The sequence below is a fragment of the Aplysia californica genome, unplaced genomic scaffold (assembly GCF_000002075.1).
Source record: "Aplysia californica isolate F4 #8 unplaced genomic scaffold, AplCal3.0 scaffold00034, whole genome shotgun sequence".
In the NCBI taxonomy this organism is placed as follows: Eukaryota; Metazoa; Mollusca; class Gastropoda; order Aplysiida; family Aplysiidae; genus Aplysia; species Aplysia californica.
In genome coordinates this window covers 535,146-551,589 of record NW_004797304.1, presented here as the reverse complement: position 1 = coordinate 551,589, position 16,444 = coordinate 535,146, and the positions used below count along the sequence as shown (strand labels likewise).

General features: G+C 38.5%; 1 protein-coding gene across 1 annotated transcript in view; it reads left to right on the top strand.

Moving 5' to 3' along the window:
• LOC101852001 overlaps positions 1–16,444 on the top strand; it is a gene marked incomplete at its 5' end in the record, with an annotated part of 28,566 nt that overhangs the window by 3,296 nt on the left and 8,826 nt on the right. The window contains 5 exon segments of the mRNA XM_035973831.1: positions 5,041–5,301; positions 7,175–7,420; positions 7,878–8,033; positions 10,617–10,754; positions 15,797–15,975. Of these exon segments, the coding sequence (XP_035829724.1) occupies positions 5,041–5,301; positions 7,175–7,420; positions 7,878–8,033; positions 10,617–10,754; positions 15,797–15,975 (980 nt within the window).

The following is a 16,444-nucleotide window of genomic DNA, read 5'->3' as shown; positions in this document are numbered from 1 at the left end:
CACACACACACACACACACACACACACACACACATACAGACAAATCAATCAATCAATTATATGTATTTCTTTTTCTCAAAGAGAACAAAGTACTCTGGATTATGAGGAGTTTGAATAGTATGAAAAAACCCTGTGATTTAAGTATTTGTACGTAGGCAACTTCAAAAAAAGTTTGTGCACATCGAATAAGAAAGTGGATTAAGTCTATTTGTGCATTGTCCTAGAGAAGGTTAGCGAAATTAGTCGTGTTATAGCCTTTTTAAAAGTCTGTCTGTGTATTTAAATTTCTCAAGTTTTACATTTTTTTTCGCTCACCATTTGTTTTTATCGTCTTTCTAATGTATTCCTACACTATTAATACTATTTCTGTATTGTTGATTACAGTGTGATTTTTGTTTACTCTTTTATTACAAAACTTATTTTCTCATTTATTTAGCCTAGTTATTTTCAAAATACGTTTGTTATGTAGTACTTGATTCACCCTTTTCATTCACTGCTCGGTGGTATTTCGTTTCTATAGAATTACAAAGTTATATCTGTCATTTTTTACCCTTTTTTAGTTTTGAGTTACTAAAACCATGAAGTCAGAAGCCAAATGTTCTATCTGCTCTATCAAAATCTGAAGATTATTTGGTGTCGTTTTCAAGATTTTTCAAAGAATTGCGTTCGGAAAGCTTACAATATTGTGAAACTCATTTGTTTTAAAATTTCAAATTTCTTAACACTAAATACTTAGCAGATAGAACTTTGTATTTCTAAGGAAACGAATTTGCATAGCAATTTATCTGTGGAATGATTTACACTTAATCTGCGTTTAATAGCACGACCTCCTAAAGATAAGACTACTACTGTGATACCCTTTTGTTCGTGGGCTGGTCACCGACTCCCAGTGGGTGGTCATAGCTTTTCGGTTTGCAACCACACGTACGCCAGATGGTAGTAATAGCTCTAACTGGACACATTTTGGGTGTGATTTCTTGTTCTGAGGATAGCATGTTAATGTCGTGAAAGTTCTTTTCGTTCTCTTTCGATATGTATGGGCGATTGTTTAGTTTGTTTTCCTTGGTGTTTGTTTTTATTTTTGTATCTCTTTCTGGTAAACTCGCTATCTATATGATGTAACTTTTAAATTAAAAGAATATGATAAACGACAATAAAATGCTCAAATTTCAAAAGGCTCTTTGCCTGACAAGCAAATGCCTGGCGTTTGATTTCTGAATTGGTGAAGGCAGCGTATCGAGTATCTTCCGTTCTCTTTTTTCTCATTGATGTAGATCGTCTTTGCCTGGGCCGGCCCCACGAGGCAGAGCCAAAGCGGCCTCAACCTCGAATCGTGTTGATATTAAAATTATGAGCTTAAAGCTTTTCAGAAATCAGCTTATTAGAACGATATAATTTTATTCTTTGCGCCACAAAAAAAACCCTGTATGGAGATTTTTTTCTTCGAGACAAGCTTTTACTCATGTCACTGTTAGGCCACCTATGAATTTTTTTTGTCGGCATCGTGAACTGTATCTAAATTCTATTATGTCCAATAGATGTTTTGACAAATCCATCAGACACTATAAATTTGATCAAATTTAATATGACGTCCTTTATGATTGATCACATTGTTGTCCTTGTAGTGTCTAAGTATTTTCCTAACAAATTACTAAGGCTTTAACATACTTTTGTATTGTAATTTGCTTGCTTTTTCGCTTTGGATTCTGAAGTTTACCTTTTATCATATCAGTTTCCCTTTTTCAATGCGTTTTCAAACTGCACCTTGTTGTAAAGCTCACTGAAGTTTTATGACCCCCTTGTCCTATGAAATGGTGGAATCAGGCGCTTGTCAAATTTTGGACTTATGGGGTTACTGGTATCATCCTAGAGTTTATGAGTCTTGCTTTTGATACAAAAATGCCCAACCATGTTGAAATAAAGTCAATATATCAATTTGCGATTGAGGGAAAATGTGGTTACCTGATTTCAAAAACATAATAAACTAATAAATAGCTGCCAAAGTTTGGTGGCTTCCAAAGCTTGAGTGTCTATGCAAACTACAGATTTACATTTTTCATACCTTCGATCAATGTGTTTCAGCAAACTACGTACTGGTATGTGTTTGTAATTGAGCATACAAAGTGTTGGGCAAAACCATAAAATAAAAAAAATATATGACAATCGCCTGATTTCACCTCGACGCCATATATTTATTCATTCTGTGTATTACCTAAATGTTAATGTACTTTGATCTGACATTCGTTCAGTAAGAAAAGGGTGACTCAAAACATTCCAGTGAATAGTAAACCCTAACTTAGTTTTTTTTAAAAATTAATGTGTGTCCTGAAACTGGAACCTGCGTCAACTGAACGGGAACATCTGGTGTTGCTTAGCTCGTTTACCAATTATAGCTTGTTCTAGAATCTCGATGTATAGCAATTCATGGATTCCCAGACACGGCCATTACGGATACGAACGGTCCAGGAATGAGTCCAATTCAGTAAGAGCACAGCTTACATGTTTTACTTTTCTCTGTTTTGAATTGAAAACAACAGGTCAATAAGGCAGAAATAACATACAATTTTGGACAAGAGTATTTTTGAGGATACTTATCTTTTCCTATACAACTGTTTTTGAGTGTGAGTTTACATACCTAAAAAAAGACAACTAGAGAGAATATAACCCTTGCTGTCTCCAACCCTGAGGTTTTCAATCGAAAACATAGATAAGTACCAAGTTGGATTTTGGATACTATATTGGGTCTTTAGCATGAAACGGACAGTTTAGTGGAAAAGGGTGGGAAAAGGGGGGGGGGGATTACCTGTACATAATAATGAGCTATCTTAACGAATGGATAGAGTGGGTATAAGCTGCATTTTAAACTGAACACGGCTAACTGGACGGCGCCTGATGTGGTCACAGGGTGAGACATCCAAAGACCCTGCTTGGTTGACCCAAAAGATGAGAGAAAACGAGATAAGGAGGGCGACCAACCAGTTGTCCGCGGTGTTTGACACGTACAGAGGGGAACCTCAGCCAGTCCTTGCTCTACCCAGCCACAGGAGGAGGGAGACGGGGACAGTTGGGGTAGGTGTTCACAGAGTCGTACAGGAATACAATGGGGAGTTAGGTCAACATCACAGATGATAAAGGTTATGCATTCAAATATTAATTAATGATAAGTTCTATAGAACCTAATATCCAGACATTCTGAATTTGAATCATTCTTCATTTTAAAAAAAAGCACACGGGGACATAGTTTCTTTTCTCCACATGCGATTGGAAATAAAGTTAAGCTAAGCTGAATCATATTATACATGCTATGCCGGTATATAATTTTTAATAATTTATTACGCGATATCTTTTCGGATATTAGTCTTTAAATGTCCACTGAGTCAGCCATGCAAGTTTGATCCTGTACAGAGATTTAAAGAGCAAAGAAACATCCACTTTTGATAATGTACCGTATTTAATTCAAGACCATAACGATCCCAATACAGAGAGTTGATCTTATAGTTGAAAGAGATAAAAATAATTAACATTTGTGACTATTTCAACAATAAATACTAGATTATATCCGCTTTCCCTGTTGTTACAAGCGTACGTGTGCATATAGTTGCACAAAGGCAAAATCCGAATACTAATGAGTGTTAGAGATCATATCGTGCAAAGTCAAGATCAGAGTACTGATGAGTGTTAGAGAGCATAATATGCACCAGACAAGACACTATTTACAATATTTAGGCCAATGATAAGTGGGTATCATACGTTATTTAACAGTTACAACAATTTTTAAAAAAATAAATGATATGCAAAAGGGGTTATTAAGTTTTATGTATTTATCATTATTATTATATTAATTAAGTTTTATGTGTCCCCTCTATGTTAAAAATGGTGGAGCTTCGGGAAGTATTGTTTAAATGTTAAATTGGGGGGGGGGGGGGGGGGGGTTTCCTTCGACTACACACGTTGTCTGTAAAAAAAAGTCGAACTCGAAAACCGTTGAGAGTTAAAGGTTTTTCTGATACGAAGGAAATACAGTTACAATTATAGTCATCAAAACATAATTTTCTCTAAAGGAAGTTAGGCAGCGTCCGAGAGTTACTGTTGGTCACAGCCAGCATGTGCCCAGCTCACCCATGTACAAACCTGGGGCTGCCCCACCCAGAGCCCCAGACACACCCCAACAACTACCACCACCACAACCACCCCAGCAGACACCACCACCACCACAATCACCTCAGCCGACATCCCCACCGCCACAACTATCCCGGCAGCAGACGCCATACGTCCCAGCAGTGAAACTACAACTGGATGAGCAACACACGAGAGACGATGGTCTTCAGGTATCCACGAGTTGGTTGTTGTAGAATCTCTCGCAGTACAGTGTGACTCACCCTAGAAGCTGCAACGCACCTTTTTCACACTTGTTCGCTTCATTTCCTACTCACAGTTTTGAAGTCTGCTTTCATTTCCATGCGCACTTTTTTCAGCACTGACTTTTTATCCCGCTTATAGTTCTCAACACTTCCGATCTTAGCATTCTCTCATATTCCTACTCTTCCACGACTAAATGACTTCTGTTTCGCAACCTTCTTTAGTTTAAAAAAAAATCGAAAAGTACAGGGACATCACAGCGTTTCCCGACTTAGAATTATAATTGACACATTTGGGATATTTCTATGTAACATAAACCAACTCGTGTCTCAATATGGAGTGAGGAAACAGAGAAGTGGGGTGGGGTAGGATGGAAGGGGAGGATTGACCGCTTAAACCAGGAGACTGTCATGTAATCCTGTTACTTAGATAACTAAAGAATATTGTTTAGTTTCCAAAAGCTGTATGACTAAAAAGGACTGCGACAGGGGGATTTGAAAAGTAGGGAAAGCAATAATTTCGATAGTGACAGTTCTCATCAATGCATTTCATTGAGCACAACACCTGGTCTGAACTCTCTACGCCCACAACAACAACAACAACAAAAAAACATCTGGAATCTAGGCTGGCCACCCATACAGCCCAGATAATCCCCCACTTCCTGCCCTGGATATGTCACAGCTGATGGCGTCCCCCGATCCCCTTGACCTTCCGACTCACCATAAGGCACGTGATCCTATGAGCAACGGGTTTAAAGCGTACAACGAGCAGATGTCCAGGGTCATTGACCATACCAGTCACGTGCCACACTCTCCCCTGTACAGACCTAGCCCCAGGGACACTGAGACACCCACACAACAGCAACATCAACAGCAACAGCAACAGCAACAGCATCTCTTTGATGGGAAGCCTACCGATGGGGTAGGAGTTCAAAACACCGAGGTACAGAATATTATCTGTTCTTGTCCATCGGTTGCGCTTCGACATACTAGCTTCTTTTATATACAACCGTTTATTAAAAATAGTGTACGTGATTTTCTGGTGGTTTAAAAAAAGAATGATTACATTTATTTCTCTTCAGGATGTGTGACAATATTTGAAAGAAAGACACTGTTCTTGATAAATGGTGTGTTGTCTTTGCAAATAAACCATGACTCGATAAAATATTCACACATACAATGACCGACAGCAGCCAAATATACTTGTACTTATGTCTCAAATGTGGAGTGAACAGAAAAGGCGAATAAGTTGGTGTTCTTTGTTTAATTTGCAATAAAAATAAAGTCCTAAACGATCAAAATGAAGATAAGGAAGACATAAACAAAACAGACAATAATAATGTTATAATTTCCAAGTCCAATTTGCCTAAATCAGACATGCACTATATTATCATTGACCTTAATTTCCGGTTCACAATGGAGCGCATCCTTTTGGCTACGTTTGATTGAAATGAAGGGGAAAGGGGAAATGTATCGTGTGAACTTGACTTACCGAGACTGGCGTTTTGCCATCATTGTGGGCATAAAGGTGTGACCCACGGGGTTCACGATTAACAAGCATAAAGTGGTGAGTTCGAATCCCTTTAGGGGCCCTACATTCTGTCCTAGAGAAAAACATTTTACATGATTTTTCCTCACTCCATCCTGATTAGAATGAGTACCCTGCTATAAACGGCGACTCCACGCTATTTCCCTGACTATCGTTAATACACGTCAAATGGTGTCTTTAATCTATTTTCTGGTCTCAACATGTAACCACAATTCAGTGCTTTTCAGAACTCCATCACGGTTCATAGGCAAAGCATTTGACAGTTTTAGTTACATGTTGTCAACAAGTGTTTGTAAGAGTTGGGAATAGAAGAAGTAGCACTGGCTTCTTGGGAAAAAGATGGGGTCGTCTCTCTCGGATGGACTTGCCAGAGCTGCTTTTTTTATAACAAGAGTCCGAACACACATCAAGCTTATACCCTTTTCATTAAAATTTGGTACTTAGTGTTTTGCTCAGAAGGCGGCATCTGTAGATTTTGTTGGCTGAGATTGGTAATGTATCTCAATTCAAAGCCAGTATTGCAGCAGGGCAGAGTAAGAAAACAATTTCGTAGCCTGTCACGACGGAACACGTGTCCACTGATCACGAGACACAACGCGCCTCGTTTGGTTGGGATGACGTCCATAATGTGAGTGAAAAGCAGGAAGTGCTGTGCTGAGCAATCCCATTTTCCGAGTGACCGACATCTATAGCATTTTATTTTTTTTAAAAGAAAAACCATTTTTTGAAATTTTTTAATCTAACATCATTTGTTGTGGAAAAGTATAATTAAATCGAGACAAGTTGATACAAGCTGCTAAGCAAAGATTGGGTGACATTAATATTTGAGGATAAGCTGCGCCAAGAATATTTGACAGCAGTATAGTATAGCTGAAGAGATGGTGTTCCTTGCCGTGGGAAAATTTTCAACAAAGAGCGCTGAATCGTGCTGTTCCCCTATAAACAGCAAAAGTGTGTTAGTATTTGAGCGCTTAATCAGCTGCTTGCATTGTATGCCCTCCAGGAAGTCAGGAATAGTTTTGAAAGTTCAAGGATCTGCAGGGAGTAATGCAAATATATAGTATAAAATACATAGTACTTGCTTCAGAGTTGGGACAAGAGTTGTTAAAGAACTGTTTATATTTTATAACAATATTATTGATTTATTTATCTAAAATAGTTTCTAATAAACCCAGATACTTGATAGAGTAAACTGTCTTGATGACGTGCTTCGCTTATTCCGTTCCATTAACAATATTATATAATTTGAAACTTTGATATCCTTTAGGATAATCGTACACATTCCAGGGAGATTGTTCCCTTGAGATTCCGGTCAAACTTTCAACGGTCACACCTTAGACGGAGCTACCCTGGACCTTTTCGAGACAGCGGAGTGTTCATTCCACATAGAAGCCACGTGCCCCTCACACCTCTTTACAGACATGATTTTCAGCTGATGAACCAAAACAAGTTGGCTTGTAGCAAAACAAAACTGGGCGATGTTAAATTGCCGGAAGTTATCTCCCCCAGAGAGGTAGCGTTTATGTGTTGACAGAATGTTGCTCTATTCAAAGAACATTCCACAACGTTATGATTTTCGTTTAATTATATGAATACTAATAGAAGCAACAAGAAACAAAAGCCCCTTTTGTTTTTAGTCAAACGAATGAACTTTTATTTTCCATTGGTGATAAAAGTTTTCAGTTGTAATTTCGATCTACTTCATTTATTATTAATTTTTTTAAAGACCAAATTCAGGCCTAAAGTATAAACTATTGTAAATAAAAGCAATGTTTCAGTCATTTGAGCGTAACAGAATGAATGCAATACTTTAGTAAATAAATGTGACGTGTAAAACACACTAGTTATCCAAATATTCCCGTTTCATCCAAGCTATTGATTTTTTGTTCTAAATTAAAAACTATAGAGGTCACTCGCATTTCTTTGAGGTCAAAAACCCAATGCAAAAACCGAGCTTTGTCTGATGACAGGCTGCAGAAACAGCTGACAAACCGACCTGGGCAACAAATACGTGGCCTAAAAAGAACGTGACATACGGCGGCTCTCGTCCAATGAGCGATCAGTTCATTGGCCACCGGAATCATGTACCTCTAACACCGATTTACCGACAGGGACAAACTCTTGGGGTACGTGGAACGTGCTAAAGAGAATTGTGCAATGGCACTGTGAATTTTGTCATTGCTTAGAAAACGTGTTTTTGATGGATTGCAGTAGTTTTATTGCAACATTTTGTTATTGTTGTTGTTGTTTGTTGGAACTTTTTCTTTTTGGTCTCAAATGGAGACCGCTTTTGATAAAATAAAATCAACTTTGATGCAAAATTGCTGTTTTGACTGCTCCTCTTAAGTTCTAAATGTTATCAAGGCCTGGTCGTTACTTCTTTTTTACTTGTATGAAGACACATACCTTTTTACAGCTTGCATTGTCTCGAAGGCTATATGTGTTCTTTGAGTGAAGCTTTTTAGCTTTCATTGGAGGTTGTTGTCCTTGGGTTGATTATTTTCTATACACTCCTGGCGTTATTTTCTTTTTTTTTTCTCAGCCATAGGCAGCGTTCTTCTGCATACCCATTACAAGCTGATGGTATCATGCTGTCACATTTCATTTATTACATTCTAATTATGCAACAGTAGAACTTTAATTCAGTTATACTGTTATGCTCTTTGTCGTTTTATCGACCTTACTTTTGGTAACAAGATCGTTCTATTTTTCATAAGTCAACTGGAACTTTGAACCAAGCATATGTGCTCACATGTGTCCTTATTGTTATTATAATCCCCCTTTTCCGAGAATCCCATTCGTTGACATAGTTTGTGTATTAGTTAGCAATGAATTATCTCTCTCTCTCTCTCTCTCTCTCTCTCTCTCTCTCTCTCTCTCTCTCTCTCTCTCTCTCTCTACCTCTCTCTCTCTCTCACACACACACACACTCACACAGACACACACTCACACACACATACACACACACACACACACACAGACACACACTCACACACACATACACACACACACACACACACACACACATACATTTCTTGTGTATACAAAACTGCTTTTTGTTTGCAATTGGGTCGGGGTAGACGTTTTGGGCTCTGGAATCCGAAACATTCCAACCTAATGTTGTGAGAAGACCCCCTGAGTTTTATAAGAAACCGGTATTGTGTTTTGGCCAAGCAGCCACATTTTGATTTCTTGTCCACCAAAACTCTTCTTTTTCTTTATCTAACCGTGAACGCGTAACGTTACGTCATTGCCCTCGTTTTTATTTATTTATTTTTTATTACTATTTTTTTTTTTGGGGGGGGGGGCTTCTTTGTGTATTGTTTTGCTTAGCGTGTTTTTTGTTTTTTTTTAAATTTGGTACTGTCTTTTTTTTTAAAGAATAGATTCTTGTCAGAAGCTTTCGAGATCACCTTCATTGTCCACAGGATAACAGCAAACAGCAATACTCTCTTCTGTTTTGGGGACAGCTTTGAGTAACGACCCTTCTTTCGCTTCACCTCCTTTTTGTCAATGCACAAATAGTTCGTTGTTTTTTTCTCAGCTAACCTTTAAAATAGATTCGGAATAATACTAAATAACCTGACTAAAAGACTTGATGCGTTTTTCTACTTTAAAAAACCTACAACGTTTGCTTGCTTTTAATCTCCCTCCCCACCAACAAGCAGAGCTTTGCGCACGATCAGACTAACGTAAACTAACGGAAAGAGCACAGCTTTTACAACAAAAGACAAGCTTTTACTGCTTTTTTTATTTACGTCACAAAACGTTATAATCCATATAAACTTTGGGAAACTGAGGGGAGAGTGGTAATCTGTATCCAGAGCACCATGTTCATATTATGAAAGCCAATAATAATGCTTTTATTGTGTCTTCATAGGCCCAACAGCTTTTTCATTCAAATTTGAATACCTGTGACATTTTGAACTTCAGTAAAGAAGAAATATGTGGCCTGAAGAGGGCTATTATTATTGTTTTTAAAATTCCACAGACAAGAAAATTGTGAAATTCTGTAGGGAGCAGAAAAATTAGTATGATGCGCTGACGGTCAATTTTAAGTGGAATATTTCTAAATCCTCTTTGACTATAAATGCATGATATATTTTACAGTATGAGTGACAGGCAAACAGACAGAAACAGAAAGAGAAACATAGATATGGAGATAGACAGACTGGGAGACAGCCAGGTTAACAGGCGTAGAGAAAACACGAAGATAAAGGGAGCAGAAAGAAGAGAGATATACAGATAGAGAAAGAGAGAGTGAGAGGAAGAAAGAAGCACACACACACACACACACACACACACACACACACACAGAGAGAGAGAGAGAGAGAGAGAGAGAGAGAGAGAGAGAGAGAGAGAGAGAGAGAGATGAAGTGAGAGATACAGAGAGAAAGAAAAAGTGAGAGGAAGAGAGTGATAGATAGATTGGTACAGAGAGAGAATGAGCGAGAGAGAGAGAGAGGGAGAGAGAGAGAGGGAGGGAGAGAGAGAGAGAGAGAGAGAAAGAGAGAGAGAGAGAGGGGGGGGGAGAGAACGAGAGAGAGGGTGAGAGAGAACGAGAGAGAACTAGAGAATGAAAGAGGACAGACGGAGAGAGAAAAAAATCATTATGAACACATAATATTACTTTTTGTCAATCACTGGTGCTCTTGTAAAATCAAAATAATCATGACTTACATTATGGAATGTGTTCCCCATTCTGCCAGGCTTCTAGGCCAGACGGACCACCCACACCCAACTACAACGTGTCCCATCTTAGGTTTGAGGAGGAGCCTTACCATCATCAGCCAAACGCCAAAGCCCCAGCTATGATCTCCCCAAGGAGGGAGTACCACATCAGCGACGTAAGGCAACTATTTTTTGCTTTGTTTTGTTTTGTATTTTGTTGAAAAGGGGGTGGGGTGATGTTTTTAATTGTGGGTTTTTTCGGTGACCTCAATAAATGGTATAGGTTTAACGCCCCTATCAATATTATAAATATCTCCAAGTTTTACGCCTACCTCCGAAAGGATGGAGTCAAATAAAAAATGTGTTCCTTTCCCAAGGACACAATGTAAGGCTGAGATCGACTTTCCCGAACCCCCAATCCTACAAGGCTACCGATACCACTCTTTTGACCTCATTCCAACCCCCCCTCCTCTAGAATATATTTTTAAAAATGAAATCAAAGTCACCACAACGTCAACAACATCGTAAAATCCCTTAACATATTATGGAAAACGACTTCTAAGGACCAGTAAAAAACAAAATTTATTTTACAGGAATTGAATCCCCGACACTATAGCTTGACTTTTTAGAATACGTACTAAATAAAGATATATGTCTGGCTTCTTTCTTATTTATACATTCGAACATGTTCTAACGGCCACGTGTGTAAGACAATCACCCAAACAAACTGCAACATCGCATCTCCTCCCTTGTGTATTTTTAGATCATATTTATACTGTGTAAGTCGTCCATCTTTCTATGAGGCCACTTCCTTTTGTCCTCGACAATGGGTGGCCGTCTTAGATATGTTTAACGTTATTGTTATAGTTGTGAGTAAACTGAATTTATAAAACGTAAATTCATTATTGTTTAGAATGTTTGTCAGTATATAAATGCCGAGTCAAAGAGATCCTTCTCAAACAAAACACGTGTGTTTTTCCTCTGTAACTTTTGGTGGATCAAGAGATAACTTACCACAAGAAGTTAGTCTGTTTACAAACCCCACTGCTAACAGAATCATTTGCTTTCGTTCAGAAACTTCATCATCTGTCTGAAACAAATGCTCACCATTATCTATTCTTTATCAAGAAAGACCGTAACAATGTTGTTTTCATTTCAACGAGGGCGTGATTCATCAAAACCATAACAAGTACACTATACGCGTTGCCATGCTGTTGTGAATTTAAAAAATATACATTATGCTACCTTTATAGCTCATTAGATAGTGTTCACTACGGGACACTGTCAATCATGATCACTGATCATTCACTTCTTGCGCTGATCTGGCAAGCTCCTTAAAGTTCAAAAGCAGTTAATGTTTTTTTGCTGATGTTAAGACTGTTGGTTTGACACTGCCGCTGTGTTTGTGGTTGATGTTATTATTGTTGTTGTCATTGCTGTTTGTATTGTCATTACTGTTGTTGTTGTTGCTGTTGTTGTTGTTGGTGGTGTTGTTGTTGTTGTTGTTGTTGTTGTTGTTGTTGTTGTTGATGTTGTTTATGTGATATTCAAACCTCAAACAATTTCACCATATTGAATTCCAACAAATGCTCTTTTAGTCATCAAAAGATGTAATTTCAGAAAAACTATTTTCGCAAATAGAATATCTCTGAAAAATTCGAAAAAGCACCGCGTACGATCCGTTTACTCTACCAATTCAGCTGTTTATCAATAGCTTGTCAATGCCCCAAGAAATAATCTCTCTCTCTCTCTCTCTCTCTCTCTCTCTCTCTCTCTCTCTCTCTCTCTCTCTCTCTCTCTCTCTCTCTCTCGCTCTCTCGCTCTCTCTCTCCCTCCCTTCCTCTCTCTCTTTCTGTCTCTATCTCTCTCTCCCTCTCCCTCTCTCTCTCTCTCTCTCTCTCTCTCTCTCTCTCTCTCTCTCTCCTGAAGGATCAGTTCATTATTGGTGTACTGCTCCATTGTATAGACCTTCTGATCGATTTTGGTTTGTTTGCGGCTGCCAAGTTTTCTCTTGATCCCAGTTAGCATTCGATCAACTGTCTTATCGAACAATACTTGGTGGTGATATATGATTAATAACATCCTGTTTGAATTCTATTTTAGTGTCCAGCAAGTTGAGCAAAATAAATGTGCGACAGTTGCTAGCAAATACTGTTAAAGATCTACTTTCGTAACACCATTATATATATACTTTTTGTGATTTCTTTCACAATTTTTATTTAATTTGTAAGAATCTAACATTTGAAACACTAAGATAAAGACAATAAATACCCCGGAGAAACTATTGACACAATATTCACGTCTATGTTGTTAATACGTTCAAAGGAGCAACGTACCCTTGGCTAACTACATATAAGGTCATAGATATCTGTGTATAAAAGATTATGTGCAAATTTGAATAATTAATTCTGATGGTCACTTTCTGAGAACTACTCAAAATGTGTTGCAGCCTGGTCAGATAAACAATTCTGAGAAAACTGCAAAGAGAGATAATTTTTTGTGAAGATTTGCCTACATTGCTACCTCTCTCAAATGCATTTTCCAGCTCTTTATAAGTTTGATAAAGAGATTAGGCTTCTAAAGATGGATTCTTGATACAGTCTATAAAGATACTCCAAAATCCGAAAACAAAATTCTTTCAATATTTTGACTGATCTGAGCAGTGGATACCTTTACAGTATTAAAGTGACCCATTGCCGAAAGTTACCTGCACTTGATGGTGATCAACTCAAATTCCTAATTCGTGGTGAAATCAAGCGTTCGTCAAAATAATGAACTCGAAGAAACTGGCATTTTTCTGTCCGTTGTGCAATATTTTAATCGAATTTTTGTTTTTTGACACAACACTACCAAAATTGATTATAAAACTCACGTTAGTGAGGATTCTACCGATAATGTAGACTGAAGGCACAAAATATAAAATATCTGGTTGTACGGGGAGACGTACACTCCTGGAAAAATTTTCTAAACGAATGACTTCTATTCAATTTCATGTAATTGTGCAAGAAGTTCATAGGTAAATAGGATGTACTAAGGGTGAATTTGTTCAATTTTTCTGAAAAATGGGTCTCTGTGGCGGCCATCTTGAATGTTCAAACCAGTTTCTTAGTGCAGACGATTTTCATAGTAAATATTGAATTATCAGCCTGAAATTTGGCACACAAGTACAAATCTACATGAAGTGGGTATCTATGTAAGGATTTTGACCTATCTTTAAAACTAAAAAAGTGAGCCCAAAGTCATTGGATGCTCTAGAGTCAGTTGACGAAATTTTGGGGTACATATTACAAAAAAATTGAATATTTCCTCAAGTTACCAATATTTCCCCATTCCCTGCCATAGATCACCAGAATCGATCTTAAAGCACATGTACACCAAATTTGAAGCTTCTAGCTTTTATAGTTTTTGAAAACTCCTTGCACCCAGGAGGTCACATATGTCAACAAGTAGATTTTGAGAAAAACAGAAAAAACAGGGATTTTTAAAAGGATTTTTAGAGCAATTTGCACTTTTCAAGCGCCCTTTTAGATCATTTAGGGTGTTTTTTCAACAGTTTCTTCATTTTTACTCGATAGAACAGATGTCAAAGGATGTTTTTCCGCAAAAAACAAAAGTTGGATAGTTTGAAATATTGTATCGATATTGCCTTTGATCGCCGACGCGCTTTTCCCTTTCGTCAACCCGCAGCCACCTCCCAATCGTCAGCCACCCCCAACCTTTGACACGGGTCAAACTTCCATCTATTTATAGGTAGTTACCGGAACATGTATAGGTGAAGTGATGTGCCGTGATAGTCGCGATATATTATTTATTGAGATTGTTTTGGTCTCTCTTTACTCATCACCACGAGAATTTCTTGAAGTTTTTCCCTGGACTCTGCCTTTGCTAAAATCTCGAATCTAGATCTAGATCTAGATCTAGAGTTGTAATCTAGTGGCAGGTTGCAGATTTCTGTTGTTATCCAGTACATTCCAGAGATTAAATAAATTGGACTAGACTCTAGATCTAGTAGTAGACTCTTCTTCTTCTACTTCTAAACCTTCGAGATTACAAAGGCCAAGCCTAGGCTTGTAAGGATTCGTTTTGTTAAAAGTGTTGTTTAACACAAAGTCTATGAAGTTAGCAAACCTAACACATTGTTTTCTAACGAAATGATGCTTAAATTGACTTTTATATTGTCAATAAGAGATCAAGTTTAATCACCTAATCATTTAAGTAAGGAAGTGGCTATTGCTATCCTCTCCCGGGGTGAGAATAAAAACCCTACGATTGACCTCTCACCCCGGGTGAGACTTGCCAGCGTTGGCTATTCTCACCCAGTGTGAAACAAGACCTGTTTTTCCTAATTTCGAAATGCTTTCTATCGGTGTGGATGATCAAATTGACAAAGGCAAAGAAAAAAAAATGACGTTATAGCACAAAAGTAAGCTAATTTGATCGTCTACAAAGATGCTATGGCTCTTTCACTTTTCGAATCGACCGAACTACGCGGGTCACCATTTCGTTTTGCCCGAAAGGTCTCGCAAGATCTACTCCTCCCCCTTCTCTCTCTCTCTCTCTCTCTCTCTCTCTCTCTCTCTCTCTCTCTCTCTCTCTCTCTCTCTCTCTCTCTCTCACTCTCTCTCTGTCGGCAATTTATTAAATCTGCAACCTGCAATTAGATTACAACTAGATCTAGATTCGAGACTTTAGTAAAGGCAGAGTCCAGGGAAAAACATCAATTAAATTCGTGTGGTGCAGATGAGTAAAGAGAGACCAAAGCAATCTCTCTATTGCGACTATCATTGCACATCACTTCGCCTAATACATGTTCCGGTAGATTTAACTACCTATAAATAGATGGAAGTTTGACCCGTGTCAAAGGTTGGGGGTGGCTGACGATTGGGAGGTGGCTGCGGGTTGACGAAAGGGAAAAGCGCATCGCCGACCCGGGGTTTGGAAGTCGCCCAACGTTGGCTGCGATTATCTCGCAAATTTTACCTCGGAAACCAGGCGACCCCCACCTCTTTCAATCGCAAATCTCTCGACTTCTATTCATGAGACATGGGCATGTGTCAGCGGAAGCAAGGCAATTTAATGAACAAGCTTTTAAATGATACCAATAACTCCACCTGTCCAAAAATTAAGGAGCACCTAATTCAAACCGCGTCCTGACACTAATGCTGATTTTGTTTTTTTTATTTTTTTTTTATTTATTTCTCACCCCTTGGCCCACCAGTACAAGGGCAACCCCATGCCTCCTATGGGCGACAGCCTGGGCTACTACACTGACCGGCCCGGCTACTACAATGACGATGGTGCTATCCTCACTGATCGTTCTCCCACCGGGGAGCTCCGGAACTTCGACACGGACCCTCGAGGCTACAACACTGTGCGCTCTAATTACAGCAACTACAGGTTAGACTAGTTTTTTACCTCCTTTTTAAAATACTACCATTCTTCTTCTGGCGATATGCGACATACTTTCTTTGAAGGCTTTTTTTTAAAGTGGAAACCTACGTGTTATTACGCTTACATTGACAAGATTAAAATCATTTTAGGAGGCACGCTTCGAAGCTGTCGTTCATAAACACATCCAAACTGGGAAGACAGGTAAACAACTTCCCAGTACTTATAGTAGATAATCCCCCCCCCCCCCACACACACACAATACATACACAATATACACCTGAGAATTAAACTCAGATCTTCTGCGTGCGTCGATGTTTCAATTTGACACACGCTTAGCATTAATTTTGTACGCTCATATCAGACGTACATTGCTTATCAGATCCTGGATATTGTAACACCGAGAAGACACGTATAGCTCCTACGTCTCTCTGCTGACATTTTAGGGTCTGGCCTTTACAGAGTAGAAGGAATCAGC